The 17,369-nt window shown below is 41.0% G+C and overlaps 1 protein-coding gene across 1 annotated transcript; it reads right to left on the bottom strand.

The window, feature by feature from the left end:
* Positions 1-201: 201 nt before the first annotated feature.
* Positions 202-15,435, bottom strand: setdb1a (SET domain bifurcated histone lysine methyltransferase 1a). The gene is made up of 21 exons (XM_072675587.1): positions 15,332-15,435; positions 14,398-14,633; positions 13,105-13,304; positions 12,688-12,725; positions 11,621-12,581; positions 11,401-11,523; positions 10,991-11,195; positions 10,399-10,472; positions 9,895-10,085; positions 8,695-8,803; positions 8,304-8,586; positions 7,949-8,168; positions 7,115-7,479; positions 4,991-5,107; positions 4,699-4,868; positions 4,176-4,406; positions 3,848-4,057; positions 2,834-2,935; positions 2,364-2,581; positions 904-992; positions 202-780 (listed from the first exon to the last, which is right to left on the bottom strand). Exons 2-21 carry the CDS (start codon positions 14,586-14,588, stop codon positions 663-665), a joined length of 4,215 nt encoding a protein of 1,404 aa, XP_072531688.1. The 5' UTR covers positions 14,589-14,633; positions 15,332-15,435; the 3' UTR covers positions 202-662.
* Between the last annotated feature and the right edge of the window lie 1,934 nt (positions 15,436-17,369).

Below are 17,369 nucleotides of genomic sequence, written 5' to 3' on the forward strand. Positions count from 1 at the left end.
TCCATGGGCCATTTGTTTCATGGTAATTTGGAAGGATCCCTGTTGTTTCCATCAACCTTTAACTTGAGCAGATAATTGGTTGTTTCTTTTCATGTTTGACCATTTTCTGTAATAAACGTAGCCCTGCTTTAATTTTTTGTTTTGCCACGCCAGCGAAAGGCTCCATCACTAGTTCCGAAAAACAACGCATCTCATTCAGTGAAGACTCACATCTTTTTTATTAACAAATATTGTGTATCCAAATAAACATAATGAAGGTTAGCCTACCCAACAGTCTGCTGTAATTCAAAAACATTTAACATATTTATTTGCTACATGATGTACACAAACAGCATGAAGAGCAGACTCAGTAAAGCCAGAAACCAGCATGCACTGAAGCAATCTCCAACATTCTTGGTCTTCTAGAAAACACTAGACAATAAACAATACTCTAGAAACAGAGGTGCCCATCCCTGCCCTCAAAGGCCCATAATCCAGCACTGTCAGTTCTCCTCTCCTAACACACAAGATTCAACTCAGTCTACCATGGCAGTAGCTAAAAGCTAGCTACTATGTTAAGACTGTGTGTACAAGCAGGCGTGGAATTGGACAGCTCTGCTCTAAAAGCAGAACAGAGATTCATCAGTGATGCCTAGAGGTCCAGTTCACTGAAGAAGGTGCGCTCAGAGTAGTCTCCCAGTGCACTCAGACGAGCCGCAGCAGCAGAGCAACACCTTCCCCTCCACGCTTCCCACTTCATAGCCATAATCCCACGTCAGTTCGGTGCCCGCCCTGATCCGCCTAAGATCAAAAGAGAGAGAGACAGAGGAGAGGGAATAAATTGAACTCAGAATTCTTAAATTGCTTTTGAAAGTGTTTTACATCCAGAACAGCAAAAATAACAGGACTGAACAGCCCACTCACTTGCTGGTGAAGAATGCAACCCAGGGGAAGCGAAGGTCATGTGTGTCCACAAAGACATTCTGGACAAACAGGTTGGGACTGCAGCTATGCTGTGGAGAGGAGAAGACGAGTCAACAAAGTGGGCATAGTGGAATAATCAGTAAAGCAGCCATAGATCTACCCTGTTATATTCACCCTGTTATATTCTGTTATATTCACAAAAGTATTGGACCACCTGCTCGCTCATTCATTATTACTTCTGTAACCAAGGTTATTTAAAAGGGAGAGTGTATTCCACTTTTCTCTACTGTCCAGAAAAGTCGTTCTACTTTTTGGAGCATTGCTGTGAGAATTTGATTGTATTCTGTACCACCTCAGCCACCTCACCTCACCAAATACAAAACTCAGTTTGCTCACAGGATGAACTAAGTGGAAGTGTCATTCAATAAGTGTTAAATCATCAGTTTGACAAATGCAAATGTTAAATTGCTTTGAATCAGGAGTGAGAAGGCGGTTAGCCTTAGCTCATAACAGCTCCTGCTAACTACAGAACACATTCATGTCTGGCTGACAGAAAGCCCATTTATAAACGTCTAGAAGAAAATGACTCAGATCGAGCAAGTGCCAAGATATCAGACAGCTCAGTTCTGCTGAGCTACCGACAAAGTGTCTGAGAGAGCAATGTCGAGCATCTGGTGTTGGGAGAAACAGAAAGGCAAATTGAGACAGGTTCTGCAGTGTTTGGAATAGTTTTGCAATGCTAGAAGTATCTAGCTATATATATATATAGATAGGTTAGCTAGCGCCCTAAACACCACAGCACAGACCAGCTGAGGCTGAAAGCTGACAAGTTTAGATTAGACGCCACCAATCAGTGAGCTCTTACAGCGCCCCAATCTGGCTCTTATAAATGCACATGGAGGAATAATCGTATTTGGCCTTAACTAGAACAGAAATCTGTCACATCAGACATGTCGTAATTTTGAAATACTGTCCTCATTTTGAGATACAGTCAACATTTTTAAATACCGGGGTATACAGTATACTGTTATTATACTGTATAGAACCCAACCCTAATCATCACCTCACCTCATCCCAAAAGTACTGGATGGAGCACAATCATTCCAGAGAATGTAGTACATGTGTACATGTAGGACAAAAAGAATGTGGAGTTGGGCACTGTTTATATTTAAAATTCATGAATGATCAGGACAGTATTTCAGATCTGGGCATGGATGTGGGAGGTATACATGATTTGACAAACCTATCTTGCTAAATTGTTTGCTACTGGCCACTGAGAGCAGGATACATGTCAGACTATAGCTCACTGAAACATGTGCCCGCCTGGTGTTATATACAGCTAGGAATAATCACTATAGAGGGCGGAAAAAGCTGCATCCCCCAGCTACTGGCTCCTTAACACATAAGAGACTGCCTCCATAGGCTGCATGTCTCTTTCTCTGCGTCTCCATTCTGCTCACATTGATATAGCGCCCTATGTTGCCGTCGTGCTTGGCGTCAATAAGGTAACAGGCCCTCTCATCACTGAACAAGCTACGTGTGCTCCTTCTGCAGTGTGCAGCCTTCTTTTCAGTCTGTCTCTCCTTGGGCACGTCTTGCTTCACCCTCCTGTGGCTGGACTTGATGGCAAAATTGCGTGTGGACTTCCTGGCAAACCCCAACGCAGATTCCCCAGGGCCTGAGAAAGGGAACATTAACAGATTCAGATCAAGGCCCTTTTGTAGTGCTAATGCTATCTTGTAACTGCCTTAAATCACATTTTGTATATATTATGTATATTAAGTATATATATATATATTATGTATATATAAAAAAAAAAAAAAAAAAAAATATATATATATATATATATATATATATATATATATATATATATATATATATATATACACACACACACACACACACACACACACACATATATATGCATCACCTTCTTTCCTCATCTGTTTGGCCATGGACGAGGACACCTCTGTTTGTTCTGCTGAAATTTTCGGAAGTAAAGGATGGCCGTCTTTGAGCGAGTCTTCATGAACTGGGTACGCATGAAAATAAGAAACACAGAATACATAGAAAAACAGATTTTCTTGCTTCCAAGCATTCCTATTTAACATCTATGAAAATAGGAAGGGTTCTTTAGAGGGAGTGTTGGGGTGTCCTCATTTCCCATGTGACCCTAATAGTGGTCTATTCTAATTCTATGCGGGGTCATTCCTGCCTTTATTAACATTCTCTTTTGGCCTGAAGAAATGCTTGCGCAACATGCAGTTGCAGAACGAAGATGTAGTCATGCGAACTGAAGATATGCTGACGGTACATGAACATTTGTAATGAAGACATGCTTGTGGAACCTTCACATTCGGAATAAAAAAAAACGTAACCTACTCATTCAAACTGAACACAGTCACATAAAAAAAGTTGCTGTTATTGAAACACACTTAGTAGCAGCCTCACATTCTGTCTATAGACCGTTTTTTACAGTCTGGTAGGGAAAAAAGAAGGTAAAATAATTAGTGCGCATGATTAATCTTTTTTTTTTTTTACACAAATGAATCATCTTACCTAGTTTGGCCCAAACTTCCACCTGTAGGTCACTCTCTTTACAGAGTCTAGTGACATCTTAGCGGCTTTATTTGGCAATGTAAACACACTGTTGCTACTGTTGAGCTCAGAGAGGATTATTAAGCACTTTATTTATGCTGAAATATGGATTAATGTGATTGTGTTCAGATCGAATGAGTAGGCTACATCTTCATTCCTAATGTGAAGCTTCCACAAGCGTTGTGGTTTTTGCCGCAAACATGTCTTCATTGCGAATGTGCACATGCCGCAAGCATATCTTCACACTGAAAAAGAATGTCAGTAAAGGCAGGAATGACACCACTTAATTTCTAGGTCCATCCAGTTTGTTATATTTGGCAAAAGTCTGAAAACATCTAGTTCTCACCATTCAGAATCTTGGCGTTCCTCCGTGTGATGTAGCTCCTCTGATAGTCAGGGTCTGAGAATTTGGCTTCTTCCAAGCTTACTTTATAATCCTCATCATCCATATCATCAGAGAAATTTTCAGAATGGTCAGTCACATCCTCAGCATCCTTTGCTTTACTTTTATTCACTGTTCCTTCACTCCTTTTCTTCTGCTTAGTAACCGTCATTTCTAATGGAAGAGGAACAGAAATCAAACTGATTTCAACAGATTATAATTCTTTTTTAGAAATCACTCAGATCTATAGTATTTCTGTTCCATTTCTGCTGCTCTCACACACACTCAGTACCTTCACCACTGCTACAGTCCCTTGTTGGCACGCTATGCTTCTTTAATGATACAGTTGTCATCCGTACAAGTGCTTTCTTGTCACCCTCTTCTTCTGTGTCAGAGCAAAAGGCTTCACTTTCATAACCCTCCTTCATTTTCTCCACCTCTTCAATGTAGTCAAGGTTAGCCAAGTACTCATTGCCAGACTGAACAGCCTCCGTGCTAGCCATGTCATCAGTAACTATTTTTCCTAGAGAAAAGGGAGCATCAGAACGAATGTTTTAGCACTAAAACAAATGCAATGGGTGGGGTGAGGGATTATGGTACAAATATGTAAACACAAATGCAAAGGCAAGATGGAAAATGTAAAGCTGAGTTTTGCAGTCCTATTCTATTGGCAGTCCTTCTCTCCAGGGACAAGACGGTGTGTGTATGGATATGGACATCGGTTTCAGCAATGGGTGCAATGTAAAGTAGGTGAATGCATTCATTAGAAGGGGTGTCCACAAACACTAGGACATGCAGCGTAGCCTTCATCCTACCTGTAAAAATGCATACAAATGTTCCCTTTGAGAGATCATCCATGCAGCGGATGCCCCAGCCTTTGTGCTGAGTCATGAAGAGCTGTAAACGGAGCTGCTGACCATGCTGCACCAGTCTGTTACTGCACATCCACGGGTCACAGCGGCAGAGCGGATTGCACTCATACACTCTGCAGAGAGATAGAATAAAGAAACAACAAGGTAACATTTTTACTACATGACCGCATGTGTCACGCATCGTCCTCATGAAAAACTTAGCAAAACCAAAGAGAGACAGACAGAGGATTCTCACCCAGTGGGCACGTATCTTGTTAGTCGTTTGTGTGTGTATCCGGCATTAACATCCACAGGACCACCTGTGAACAACGACGTGGCGTCTATGGTCATCTGGTGACAGGAACACCTTGACCTGTGACACAGCAGTGACAACACAGACATTCACAATCCTACCACATCACGCTGACCTGCTCTACCAGCAGAGGATACTGATTCAAGAAAATAATACTGATGCGGGGATTTATCCTCAGCATGTTGTTTAATTAACTGATTAATCAATGAAGCAAGAACATTAAGGGATTTAAGAGAAGTCAAAAGAAGAGTCTTAATAAACAGTCCAGTCCAATGAAAAAAAAAGAGGTATTTAGAAACAAATGTAGATATTGTCCTGGGGTATATTTTCCAACAGTTAACCTGAGAAATTTACAAACAGCTTTGAGAACGCCAGTTTTGAGAGTGTTTCCCCAAAGCCTTCTTAGTCTCCAAAATTAAGGACGGCTTTTAAGTAGGTTACGTGTTGCCTCTGTACTAGAAAGGCCCTGCCAGTTGAAAACTGAACCATCAATTTACACAAATTCATTATTATACTACAAAAGTGTAATTAGGCAAATAACTATAATTTACATAATAAGTATGTAAATTACTAAAAAAAAAAAAACAGAAAACATTACAGTAGCAATTTCTACCTAGCGCAAATCACATCTATAAACAGAAAATTACTTTTCTAGTTAAGCCAAAAGAAAGCTGGCAGAACTCAGGAAACAGCACACCAGCACTACTCCACAAATTACATTTATTCATTAACAACTACTACTACTACTACTACTAATACACTAGAATAAGCATTTGTTTTATTTCATGTGAATGTGTACATCAACTAATCAGCTTGTTCAATGTGAATAAAATTAACCCTGAAATAAAATCAAACACTAAATACATTTATGCTCAAAATTGAACTGAGGACCCTACATAGTTGGAGGCTATAGTGCTACCCAATACACTATGATACATCGAACCAAAGTCTGTGTAATAACAGAAACATACTATCTACATAACTGAAGATAGCAGATTTGATCGTTAGCATTGGATGTAGTGCACACCATGCAATTACTTTTTAAACGTAAGATTTTTAAAAATCTTTTTTTTTTAAGAACTGTACAAGGTTTGAAGTACTTAGAATTATGAACATTTTCTTTCACAATTTGTAATAATATTTATCTATCAGAGTTACTCTGTATAATTTGGATTAGTGGTGGCATCGCTAAATCTACACAACCTGCCCATGGCCATACCTCAACTGAACCAGATTCTGGATTATAATCTCCTGCGATAGAAGCATTATTATATGATTATGCATACTTCAGCTACTTCCAAATTGGGAAGAATCTTCCCTCCATTTGATACAGAACCAATGACCTCCTTAGTCCAGCCTTCCCCAGTGTCACTAATTGGGTGTCTATTAATTAAGTAAGTTAAAATGCATTCCCTAGACAAAAATTTCTACAGAACATTTTTTTAATTTTTAAATGTGAAAATAAAAAGAACATAAAAGAACATTATAATTAAATCTGAAGTGTAAGTGATGCCTTTGAGCATAGCTGGCCACCAGCAAAAAGCAGCATAGACCATTTTAGACCATCCTGGAATTTAACCCTTATAAAGCATAATGCCCATCAGTCGGCTGCACGTGTTAATACAAACTTCTATTACCAAAGAACAGCCCCACCAGTTTGTAAAGACATCCCTGTAGTTACAGAGTAAAACATCTTAGTATGTAATAAGCCTTGCTGCATTAAGAGCTTCAGGCACATAATAAATTAACATTAATTTCACATTAACACAGTAATCTTTTGAAATATGTTACAAGGACCTTTTTACCAGGTAATCCGTAATCTGTAACGGAATCCATTTTTAAAGTAAACCTCCCCAACCATGTGATTAAGTGAGGTTACACTACAGTGACCTGTTGACAGGATTTGAGTGATGAGGTAGAGAGTTTTACACTGCTACCTACTTTAATTAAAAGAAAGTGTAGGTTGCTGTAAAATGGCACGGTCAGTAGCATCCCTAATCACACACTAATGCTGTGACGTCATCAATCGCGATTGTTGATCACATCTGACCATGTTTTTGCACACACCTGTCTCGGCAGCCATCAGTGCAGTCACAGCCCACCATGAAGTCCAGACTGGTGTTGATGGAGACCCCAGGGGCAGACACTCTGTGTCTGGTGTAGTTCAGAGGGGGTGGATGGGTGGAGTCACTCTCATTAACACACGGCACAGGGACCAGCTCCTTCCCCTCTGAGATGTCAGGTAAGAACAAATGAGGCCGGCTGCTCATGGAGGAGGGGAGCAGGGCTCTTTTCACGAGCACAAAAGGATCCAAGCAGAACATCTCCAGGAAGAGGAAGTCACAACGTGACTCACACAGGTAGTCCTGCACCTCTTCCATCTCGCACATGCTCCGCCCACATGGAGCGCGGTAGAAAACGTGAAAGGACATCTAGAGAGATCAAAAGTCAGAGAGATGTTGTCAACGTGTCGAATGAATGAGGCAAAGCGTCAAGCCAACAAGAGGTTCTGTCCTAAGATTAATCTTTAAAATAAACAAAAAGTGAACAGTCAACAGGCAAATAAACAACCAACCAAACAATACACTTTTACCTCAAATTAGATTAGTTAACTGAAGCCAACTGGTAGGGTTATTCTGGTAGCACTTTATTTTAAGGAATACAAATTAGTCACATGACTTGGAATAGAGTCTGACTCAAGTCACAAACTTGCAACGCAAACTCAAAATACGAAATGCGGCTCGATTTTTTACCGTCAGTGACCTGAACTTGTAATCAGACTTGAGGTCATTATATAAAGAATAGCTCACTGGAGTATTAAAGCTTAGAGTAAATGTTTACCAAATGCTGTACTAAAAAAGTACCCCACTCCAGTGACCCCACTAATACCCCAAAGCTCACTTTCCCGTCCAGACGTCTTCTAGCCGTCATGCGGCGAAAGCCATGAAGAAGAGGGATGAGCAGCGGGTTTTGGCCACGGTGCTGGTTCTTCTGTTCCGGCCTCACCCGTTCCAGACAGGTTGGGCAGCAGCGGTGAGGCACATACTTCAGCCAAGGCCCAACAACTGGCAGAGGAGCGCTTTGGTAAATGTCTAACTCTGCAGAGGCAGGTCGTTTTGTACTGTGGAGAGACCGGACCAAATGTTATGGTACAATAACTGGTAATTAATTAATGACTTCATTCATTAATATCTGCATATGAATACAATATTTATTATTATTATTATTATTATTAATATTATGTGCAAGCTCTCACCCTTTGTTCTCGAGACTGGTTAAAGTGGGTTCTGTATCTGGGTTGGCTTTTGATATGGTGCCAGTTGACGAGGAAGTCGCAGGCAAGGTAATTCTGTGAAGGACGATCTTCGGCTGCATAAGCGTTGTGGTGGCAGTCTTTGCCGTAGCTGTTGGCACAGCCTGGGAGACACTCGGAGTTGTAGGTTTTAATGCAACGGTTTGTGTGGTAACTTTGGCAGAGGTGGTTGTAGTGGTGGTGGCTGCGGGAGGTCTTGTGTTATTCTGATTTGCGACACATCCAACTGAATTACAGACAGAAGGAGAGGAAGAGAAAGAATAGAAATGTGAAAATAATATTCTTGTGAATACGCCTTCTCTCTCACACGTTCTTATAAACAGACATACTCAACCTTTGTTTGAAGCCTGTTCTGTTTTTTGCCCAGCCATCCGCTGCTTGATTCTTTGGATGTGGTCCAACCTATTTGAGCCTTTATACAACCACTCCTTTTTTTTGTCTTTCTGAAACAAGATGGAAACCGAAAGACAAATTTACCCTGCTTTGTGAACACCCCCTGTTTTCTTTTCTTTTAAGGTTGAAGAGTCAGAGTATTAATAGCTTCGATTTGCATGGCAAGGCCTTTCTTAACAATGATCGTGAACAAGCCATGGTCTTAACCAGATAATTATGGTCCCATCCACACTCTTTTCTAACCCTCACATGAGCATGCTAGAATACATGAAAGCATGCATTGCACAGAAAAAGGGTGCCAACACCTCAAAGTTTAATGTGAAATTCATCAATAAGCAAGCGTAATGGCCAAAACAGACCTAACTACAGTGTGAACCTGAGGCCCATTTTCTAACAACAAAAATACAAAACCAGAAGAAAAAAAAATTGTGTTTGTTTGTTTATCCATTGCCATGGTGTTTCAGATGTCTCAGCATCACCCAGGCACAAATGCTTTTACCACTCAACAATGTGCAAGTTAACATCCTGACAGAAGCATTTTTAAAAACTAAAAAATGCTATGTTTTAATACCTGAATGTGTGTGGATGGGGATGAGACATTGGTCAAATGATCAAGAGCTAGAATCTCATACATATGCATACATACACACTGTTGATACATGGTGTAAATTTTTTAATCAATGAATCATTTAGAAATGTTTCTGAAGCCATTATTCAAGGGGGACTTAGTGTTGCCTATACACTAAACCTATGAAAGTGTAAAATGCTTTTTAAAAAGTAAATTAGGCACTTTTTGTCCTAAATAACACTCTGGGATAGTCTTATGGAATTTGTAATTGATTAAACTGATTTCAAAATACTTTTTAACTATGCTTAGCTTTGTGATTCTCAGAAAACTACTGCATGCTCAATTCTGTCACCATATTTCATTCCTAACATGAAAATGTCCCCAATCACTCAACAGCTTTCCACAGTACTGCTTAATGGATATATATTAGTCGACAGGTCTATGCAACATCAAGTCTGCTGATATTAACTGCCTGTTTAGAATTTTTTATGTCTGTAAAATTAATACTAAGGGAAAACATTTCAAATTGGCTGGGCCCTAAAACTCGAGATGAGTAAACAGCCGGCTTCTTACCGCATAGCAGATCTGAATCAAGCTACCATCTACTTGACTAATGGTGCAGTCTTCCCATTCACCATCACGCTCTGCTTTGCTTTCTTGCCCTACCCGTACCACCACAAAGATGGGGTTTGGATATGCCTGCAGGTATTCTTCCACCTCTGTACGACACATTTTATCCTCTATGTCCTCATACATATTCTTCACTGTGGAGACAGTACAATGCACAAGTGTTAGTTTGCGTACACTCAAAACAATGTTTTTTTGAGCAATACCACAGAAGAACCATTTTGGTTCCATAAAGAAACTATTATTCTACAAGTGATGTGAGCTTAAACAACATTTTAATGTGGTAAGGAACCTTTACATCAACTGCTTAAAATTAGAAAAGGTTCTTTACACAAACAACACCTTTAACAAAATGATCTCTTTCAGGGATTGTTTAATGGCCCTTAAAGACCTAGCACCTTATTGAGTTAGTAAAGAGAGAGAGAAAAAAATGTGTCTGCCTTTTCTTACTTGGTTTGCAGACTAGATGAAGGTCTGGCAAGGAAACATAGGCTGCATGGCCATCATCAAAAAACACCATGAACCTGAGACATCAGTGACAAATATTCACCAGTTCAAGTGTGGATGAAGACATATTATGAAAACAACCTATGTGATTGAGAAGGAGTTCTCAAGTATATATAATTAAGTTGAAATGGACATATGTACCATGAAAACAATGGTGCCACATTAAAAGAAAGCTATGGGAAGTAATAACCCAACTTTTATGCAGCTACTTGCTATTTTGCAGTTTATGCTATTCCTATACACTGGTGTTAGTTGTTGAACTCTTTACAGGGCTAAAGCTCCATCAACCCACCCCTGAGACCAACTGTGCTCTCTCTGACTCCCAGGACTCAAACCAGCAATCCTCTGATCATAGTAGGAGTGCCTTAGTCCACTGGACCACTCAAGAGTATTGTGATTTAAAACTGTGGTATAACATTAACCATTATAATCTTAATATGTTGTTATATTGACCACTACGGACTGTAGACAAAGAGATAAACAAGTAGTAAACAGCTGTGGTAAGTGAAGCTTAGAATAACAAACAAACACATACCTCATACGGTTCTTGCGGTCTGGCATCTCTGTTATTACAGCAGCATGCAGCCAAGACTGGCCTTCCTCCTTGTAGCTGGCCACCACCCGACAACCAACAAACAAATCCTTCAGCATAGGAGCACCCACACATGCCAAGTGATGAGCAGATAACATACTTTTCCCTTTATCACCCTCAAACTTGACCTTATACCTGTTTCCAGACTCTGGGACAAGAAAAGAGAGAAAAGCAGAAATGGTCAGAGTCACCTACTAAACCCAGACCCAACAGAAACATTTCATGCTTTAGGCAGCCTAAGCCAATGAAGTAAGAGAGGGTTGACATTCTGAAGACTAAAAAAATCATCTTACTGATAGTGTAATGTTTGAGCTTGATCAAATGAACCACACCTTCCCTAGAACAGCTGTTACCTGTTTCTTTGATATCTAAAATTGTGCCTTTATGCCATGTTTTAGTCCTCCGCCTTCCAAGAACGTTCATGTTAGTTTTCAGCTCCACCTCTTTCTGAACACATACATGCTGTGACTCCGATGCTGTGTAGATAAAGAGGAGCAGATGGTGACAGTTTAGAGTGAAACCAAGAAGAGCTCAATGTTGAGGAAGCAAAATTAACAAAACCAAACCTCTAACCTTCTTTAGTGCCTGAAGACTTAGACGTAGCTGTACTAGGTGTTGCTGGGCTGGCTGTAGTGACAGAGGAGGTTGCTTTAGCAGCAGGTGTCGAGGCCGTTGTGGTGCTGCTGGTTACAACGTTTGAAGGCTTGTTAGCAGATTTCAGACTGGTGCTTTTAGCCTTTTCACCAGCTGTGGTTTCACCAGCTGTGGTTTTTGAGCTGGAGGTTAGTGTTTTGGAGCTTGTATTGCTTGAGACTGGCCTTTGATTGAGTGCCTCAGAACGCGCCGGAGTTTCACGGTTCTGTTTCTCAGGAGCAGAGGTTCTGCTGACACTGTTTTCATGCTGCTCTGCATTACTCATGGGTGTATTAGGTATGGTCAATGGAGTGGATTCGGTAGTGCAACTCATGGGTGAGGTGCTTCTGGGAGTCGCTGGAGAACTCAAGACACTGGATTGTCTAGTCCTGATGGTTGGCAATGCGTTGTTAGACGTTTTTGAACTTCTAGATGGGACAGCGTCCTTCTTTGTTGGCGAAGACACAGGTTTGAAGATTCTGGAAGGCAAGACATCAAATGATGGAGCACTACTAATTGGTACTGGAGACTCTCTGGTCTTGATGGTTGGCAATGAAATGTCTGATGGCTCTGGACTTCTAGTGGGGCTGTTTTCCCTCTTTGTTGGAAAAATAACCGGTGTGAAGGAAGTCACTGGGAAGGCACTGGGTGACAGACTACTAATAGGTATTGGGGACTCTCTAGTCTTGATGGATGATAAACTGTCGAATGGTTCTGGGCTTCTAGAAGGGCTGCTTTCCCTCTTTGATGGTAAACTGATGGGTCTGAAAAGTGTAGGAGACATGGCATCAGGTGAAAGAGAACTACTAATGGGTATAGGGGACTCTCTGGTCTTGACAGTTGGCAGGAAACTACTGGACAGCTCAGAAGACATGTGAATGCCTGCAGACAATTCCTCAACCTGAAAGACACAGGGAAGACACAAAAAACAAAACCATTTTAGACATTGTCCCACTCTGCATTTTTGTGAAAGTAGGCCTAAAAATGAAAAACGAAAATCTTCTTACTGTTGGCTTCTTCTCAAATGATGAATCTGGAACCGCAGCTGAAGCGCAAGGCGTTCAATGGAGATGTATGAGGAGAGAAGGATTTTAGGAAATGAAAAAAAACATGCTGTCTCACTGCATCCTCAATGCAGCAGGTTTCTCTTTTCCTATTTTTGGGTGTCAATATCATTAAACTTGACAAGTAAGTGTAATGTCCAGGATACCCTCAGGTTATTAAGTATTACAATACATTTTCGTGTCATCAAGAATATAACTTTAGCATTTAAGTTGTATTGATATTCTTATATTTATTTATTTTGCCTGCATAACATTAATTATAATGAAAATTCAGATGTTTAAATGTTTAAACCAACACATTTATGAAAGGTAAAATAACCTGTAACAACAATCTGCTAACAAAATATAGAAGGTTCTTACCACCCAAATCAATGACAACATAATCATCATCCCCATCTGCGTGGACATCTTCATCCTCACTCTCTTCATCACAATCATCTGGGATCTGAATGACATTTTCTTTTGGTTTGGCACCTTCTTCTTCCGAGTCCGTGTCTTGATATTCTAATCCCAGCATTCCATAGACCCCTTTTATCACAGACTCGCACTCGAGGACTGACCTGATTCAAAATAAAATGGAGCCAGGTTGAGGTGTCACAGTAGAAGAAGGTGGTGGCAGAAAAGCAGGACAAGGATGAAATGCTTTGCTTGCTGGGTACATTGGCTCTTGAATGTCTGCTGTCCCAGAGCGGTGGGCAGCCTGGGGAGCAGAGAGGGTAAAGGGCCCAACAGTGGCAGCTGGCCGAGCCCAGGAATCGAACCCACAACCCTGTTATCAATAGCCCAGCGCTCTAACCGCTGAGCCACCACTGCCCCAAGGCCCAAAAGGTCAGTGTGTGTATGCATGCGAGGTTTCTTAATTGTCCCTTTTGAATTGCGAATTTTGACAAGCGTGACCCAGAGGGGGTGCTTACATACATACTTACTTATATCCTAACACAGCATTTGAGCACACACTCAGCCTAAAAGTACAGGCTGGAGTACCAAAGCTTATAACTTCAACTATAAATTTGAGAATACAGCTAAGCCAAAGTTTGACCACCGGCATAACTAACCTAGCGACAGGATGATGACCAGTGAAACTGATTGCACGCATACAGAGGATGACATAAAAATGTCATGCAACTTTTGCATATATAACTGTATGTTTTCATTCATTAAAAAGAGATTTTTCACAGACTAGAGTATGTGGTCAACCTGTTAAAAGGGTTACACTCACAAAGCACACAAGCACAGACAGTGTCACATTGTCCTCTAAAGCCTTGTAGGCGTCTCCACTTGCATTTCAGCAGAACAGCTGATTTGCTGAGGAGAGTTCAAACCAAGACCTGAACAGCCTCTGTATTCTTAAACTTGACAACATGAAAGACCCTAAAATGACTGGCCTTTAATGTTTTTTTTTTCTTTTCACTCTAAAACTGCGTAAAACTAAAACATCACACAATAATACACAGGCGGAACATGGCATATTTAATAGGTTAGGTTTTTTTTCCCCCAGCATGTTATATTTAGCAAGTAACGTACAGGTTTTGCACAATTAGTTACACTTAGAAAAACAATAAAACATCTGGTCATTTGACCAGAGTGCCCAAACATTTGCCCGACACTGTATGTGAGCCCTGGTGTCCGCTGGCATGAGCTGAAGGTACTCACTCGCAGGCGCTGTTGTACAGCAGGCGGGTGTAGGTGGCATTCCTCTCTTTCTGCTTCACCCACTCCTCCACTTGTGCCAGCTGTGTCCGCTTCTGCACCAGCAGCTCATTCTTATCCACCTCTGACTGCACCCAGCACTGCAGTTCCTCCACCGTCATGTCCAGCTCCTCGTCCTCCTCTTCATTCTTCATCGCTGCACGGCCACAGATAATAAACTTGGACAGGTTAAGAGCAGGCTGCAAAACCACAGGGGAAAAAAACACACACATAGTAAACAAAACAATACACATCTGAATCTGAAGGTGACTGAAATTTCTCATGATGACTCTTCCAGGTCAGGGCACTTTCCTACACTGGACAACTGGGCAAGACATGACTGACAGTGAAACCAGTGTTATCAACCTATAATGCAGATTTTAAAACTCCAGATTTACATGGGAAATTAGTGCACTGCCATGATGAGCATTATTAATCATTATAAAAGCCATAATTAAGCATGGCAGCCAGACCACAACACGTGGATGATGACAGGGAAAACACCCTGCTCTTTAAACTAGCTACATAAGTAACAACAGAAATCATCTTAAACATCACGACAAGAGAACATAGCATAAAATAACTAGCTAAATAATAATAAATAAATAAAAACACTGAGCCATCAGCATGGTCACACCAAGTCTTTCTGCTGCTGTTTAAGTCTTAAATCGGTGGTTTGGGTTGTGCTTATTGGGCTACAATAACCTACAGAAGCAGCCCTGCTTTACAAATGGTCCAGCAAGCTAGCCAGCTAGTTTGCTAGCAAGCTAGCTAGCACTACCTAACTGGCTAGCCTGTCTCGCTGGTTCAGGAGCGCACAAAAGTGGAACTGCCTACCTTTAAGCAGGACTTCACAGACTAAAAAACATGGCCAAACGCCTACGGTGGTGTTAGTTACCTGTTCAGGCGCAGTATCGGACTCTTATCAAAACTAGAGGGAATCCCACATGGAATAACGAGTTTACAGGTCGTGTTTTGGCGGAATACTGTTCCCTGCTTTAGGGCGCATGCCGGTCGGCAAGTTGAATCCCTAGCCACCTTCCCTTGAAACCGGTCCACACTCTGTGAGCTGCAGCGCTGGGCAAATGTACCCTTCCCCCTGAACCAGACGGTTTATTGCTATTATGTTACGTTTGTAGCTTTGTAGGTAGGTAGGTAGGTAGGCAGGCTCAAGTACCTTGGATCTGCGTGCTTGAAGACGAGTGATCCAGTGGAGGCTGTACCGCAAGGGGAAGTGCGCAGGGACCGTTGACTCTCAGTGTGTTCAGACTTCTCCCTCTGTAACGCTGATACGGACGGAGCCCACGAGAGGACAAGTGGGTATCATAAATAACGGGTGTCTTTCTCTGTTTTCTCTGGATATATTTTTGTTAAGGCAGCTACGTGTCTTTGTATAGAGCTCGACAAAAATAATAATGTACAGTAATGGTCGCTACGTCTCCCTCCAGAGCGTAAACTCGCCCCGTACTGAAGTGGTGCTCAGACACGACCTCCTACAGTAACCGGGGCTGTCTATACTGTTCACTCCAGTGGTGGGAGGTGTTTGTGTGGATTTTGAGGATTGAAAAAGATCGAAAAGTTCTGCAAAGTTCTGTGAAACTCAAGGGGTTGACCGTATGCCTATGTGGGAGCTAGAGACTGACTCCAGGCTGTTCCGGTGTTCTGTCGAGTTGTCCTACCTTATCGAAATGTCCTGCCGTAGCGCATAGTTATAGACACAGCTGTCGAAACCACAGCCAGAGAGGCAGCAACTCATAGGGAAATTATACAGCGCGTTATTTGTTACTTTTAATGCTTAAACCAGTGATTTAGTAGAGAAATGACATTAACGAAATTACTCTACAGGTAGCTAGAATAATCTGATAGACTGCTATGCACACGTTTGAAACATATTTTGGACGATTTGTACGATTGTACAAACGTGCACAATTTAAACATGAAGATGGGATTATATAATACAGTTAAATCAAGCAATTAACATTTAAAACACAATAAAACATATTATAAATACCATATTATAAATACTGCACTGATGAACTGCAGAACGTCCAGGTGGGATGAAATTATGGGCGGACCGCCAGGCGCATGCGCAGGACAGGATGAAAGGGGGCTAGGATGAAATGTTAGAAGACCTGATTTCACCTGACGTGATCATTTTTTGTCAGTCATATTTTGAGCGTTATTATGAACATAACATGATGAATATGGCATCACGGATTTATGGCTGAATTTAGTTCAAACTGATGTTAAAGATGTCAAGAAGGTTCTCGATTTGGTTTCATTGAAAGAAAAATTATGGATATCTCCTAAATGCTCGAGTCAGTCATCTGACCCTAACCCAATCAAGCACACTTTTCAAGTACTGGACACAAAACTGAGGGCAGAAATCCCACTGTCCAAATACTTATGAACCTGACTGTATGTATTCTTGGCACGGTCTTGCTATGGTGTATCCCATCTTCTAAGGGTTCCTTCCAGTGTGATAAGGCATGAATGTCATGAAGCAGAAGTCGTCCCAAACGAGAGATTCAGAGCATTCATTTGCTCTGGTTTCCAATATCTTATGGAATCCATACCATAAAGAACTTGAGAAGGAGGCCCACCTCAGCAGCATTACTCTAATTATTAGCCTTTCTTATAAATTGTTTGCTGGATGTAGATAATTACTAATATATTTAATGTGTAATGTATACCATGCATATAGATGTGTCACACGTTGTATAACAAGGGTTGATTTCTAAATGGTTCACTTAATGCAGTGCTACAATTTCAGCACAAAAGGTTATATACACATGGATAATAGTATGTCAATTATATGACATACAATATGTCAATTACTAAAATGACTATTACTCAAATTAGCTTTTACATTTAATCCACAGAATTTAGATGTACCACAAAAAATGACAAATACTGTTTAAATTATTTGAAATGTA

The sequence above is a fragment of the Salminus brasiliensis genome, chromosome 3 (assembly GCF_030463535.1).
Source record: "Salminus brasiliensis chromosome 3, fSalBra1.hap2, whole genome shotgun sequence".
Classification (NCBI taxonomy): Eukaryota; Metazoa; Chordata; class Actinopteri; order Characiformes; family Bryconidae; genus Salminus; species Salminus brasiliensis.

Bases quoted from the DNA above. Each gene is read 5' to 3' on its own strand.
- setdb1a (XM_072675587.1), bottom strand. From the start codon at position 14,588: ATGAAGAATGAAGAGGAGGACGAGGAGCTGGACATGACGGTGGAGGAA. The intron at 13,305-14,397 runs GTGAGTACCTTC...ATTTTGAATCAG, and splicing joins CTGTACAACAGCGCCTGCGA to GTCAGTCCTCGAGTGCGAGT. The intron at 8,169-8,303 runs GTGAGAGCTTGC...GTCTCTCCACAG, and splicing joins ACCAGTCTCGAGAACAAAGG to TACAAAACGACCTGCCTCTG.